The sequence below is a fragment of the Austrofundulus limnaeus genome, unplaced genomic scaffold, assembly GCF_001266775.1.
Source record: "Austrofundulus limnaeus strain Quisiro unplaced genomic scaffold, Austrofundulus_limnaeus-1.0 Scaffold158, whole genome shotgun sequence".
Taxonomy (NCBI): Eukaryota; Metazoa; Chordata; class Actinopteri; order Cyprinodontiformes; family Rivulidae; genus Austrofundulus; species Austrofundulus limnaeus.
The window spans coordinates 675,599-676,855 of NW_013952560.1; the positions used below are offsets into that span (position 1 = coordinate 675,599).

The window sequence follows — 1,257 nt, forward strand, 5'->3', positions numbered from 1 at the left end:
GAATTTTATTATTCCGGTCTACAGCGCATGCGCAAAACCTGTTATCGTTTTTGTATAAAACAAAAAAAAACTTCTTTGTTGTGTGTTACTTTTATTCAGAGAGGATTAGCATATATTAATTAAATAATAAACAGCCTGTCATTAACTAGACTGACAGCAGTGTGTGTAAACTGGAGCTGCGGTCTCGGTCTATGATTATAAAAGGCATCACTAATCGATCGATGCTTTTTATTCTCGAGCGGCGCTCGGATCGCTGCTTCCTTCATTCGGTGCCGCTAACCGGTCACATCGTCCCACGTTTCCGTCTCGTCTGTTCCCTGGTTCTGCTTCTGCAGCGATGGCTACCACRGTGAAACTCAACACCGGTGCTGAAATGCCCATTTTGGGACTGGGGACATGGAAGGTGCGTTTATTTTTGACTTCACTAGCTTGTCTCGTTTTTTGCTAAAGTTCAGCAGTTCGCCTGTCAGGTTAGCTAGCTGAGTGGTTCGCATAAAAATGCACAGCTTACATAAGTTTGCCTTTTTTTTTTTTATATAAGTTCTTCAGAAAAAGTACGTTTCACCTGAAGGAATAGCTTTGTTATTGCGTCGAAAATTAGCTTTTTCTGCTCCACGTTATTAATTTTGTCAGAGTTTTTGATTTGGTTTCTTTCAGAGGAAGAGAAAACCAGTTACGCAACCTGGTGTCTGATAGATCTGCTGCTGGTTTTACAGGAACAAAAAATGACACCCAGCAGGTTTTCTGTACCTCACCACAGTTTCTAAATGCTAGGGAAATGATGTGTCAAAWGTTACAGTAACGAGTGTTAAAGTCTAAACTGTACCATTTATAAAAACAAGAAAAGGAATTCAGACTTTACCAAGTTTTAATGTTATTACGTCACATTTATAGAGCATACAAGCGTGTGTTAGTTAACACAATGCTGAGGCAGAACACCAGCAATGACACTAAAGATTATTAATGTTAGTCAGGGAAGAGTTAAAGGTCATTTCTAAATAATTTGATGTCCATTCATGCACCAAAAGAAAACATAAGTGGAAAATATTTAGGACAGGTGATAATATTCCTGAGAATGGATTAATGCTGTAAATTCACCCCAAGTTCAGACTGTGCAATAAACAGAGAAATGGCAAAAAAATAATAATAAATAACACAAAAGCTGCTTTTCATCATCATCATCGTTTATTTATAAAACACAATAAAAACCAAAGTGCTGTACAGGAGCATAAAATAAAAACGATGAACAAAGTGCAG

The 1,257-nt window shown here is 37.6% G+C and overlaps 1 protein-coding gene across 1 annotated transcript in view; it reads left to right on the forward strand.

Annotated features, from left to right (window-relative positions):
• Positions 1–260: 260 nt before the first annotated feature.
• The window catches only part of akr1b1.2 (aldo-keto reductase family 1, member B1 (aldose reductase), tandem duplicate 2), an 8,382-nt gene continuing 7,385 nt past the window's right edge, over positions 261–1,257 (forward strand). The window contains exon 1 of the mRNA XM_014016954.1: positions 261–403. Within this exon, the coding sequence (XP_013872408.1) occupies positions 338–403 (66 nt within the window). The 5' untranslated portion in view covers positions 261–337. The remainder of the gene's footprint in view (positions 404–1,257) is intronic.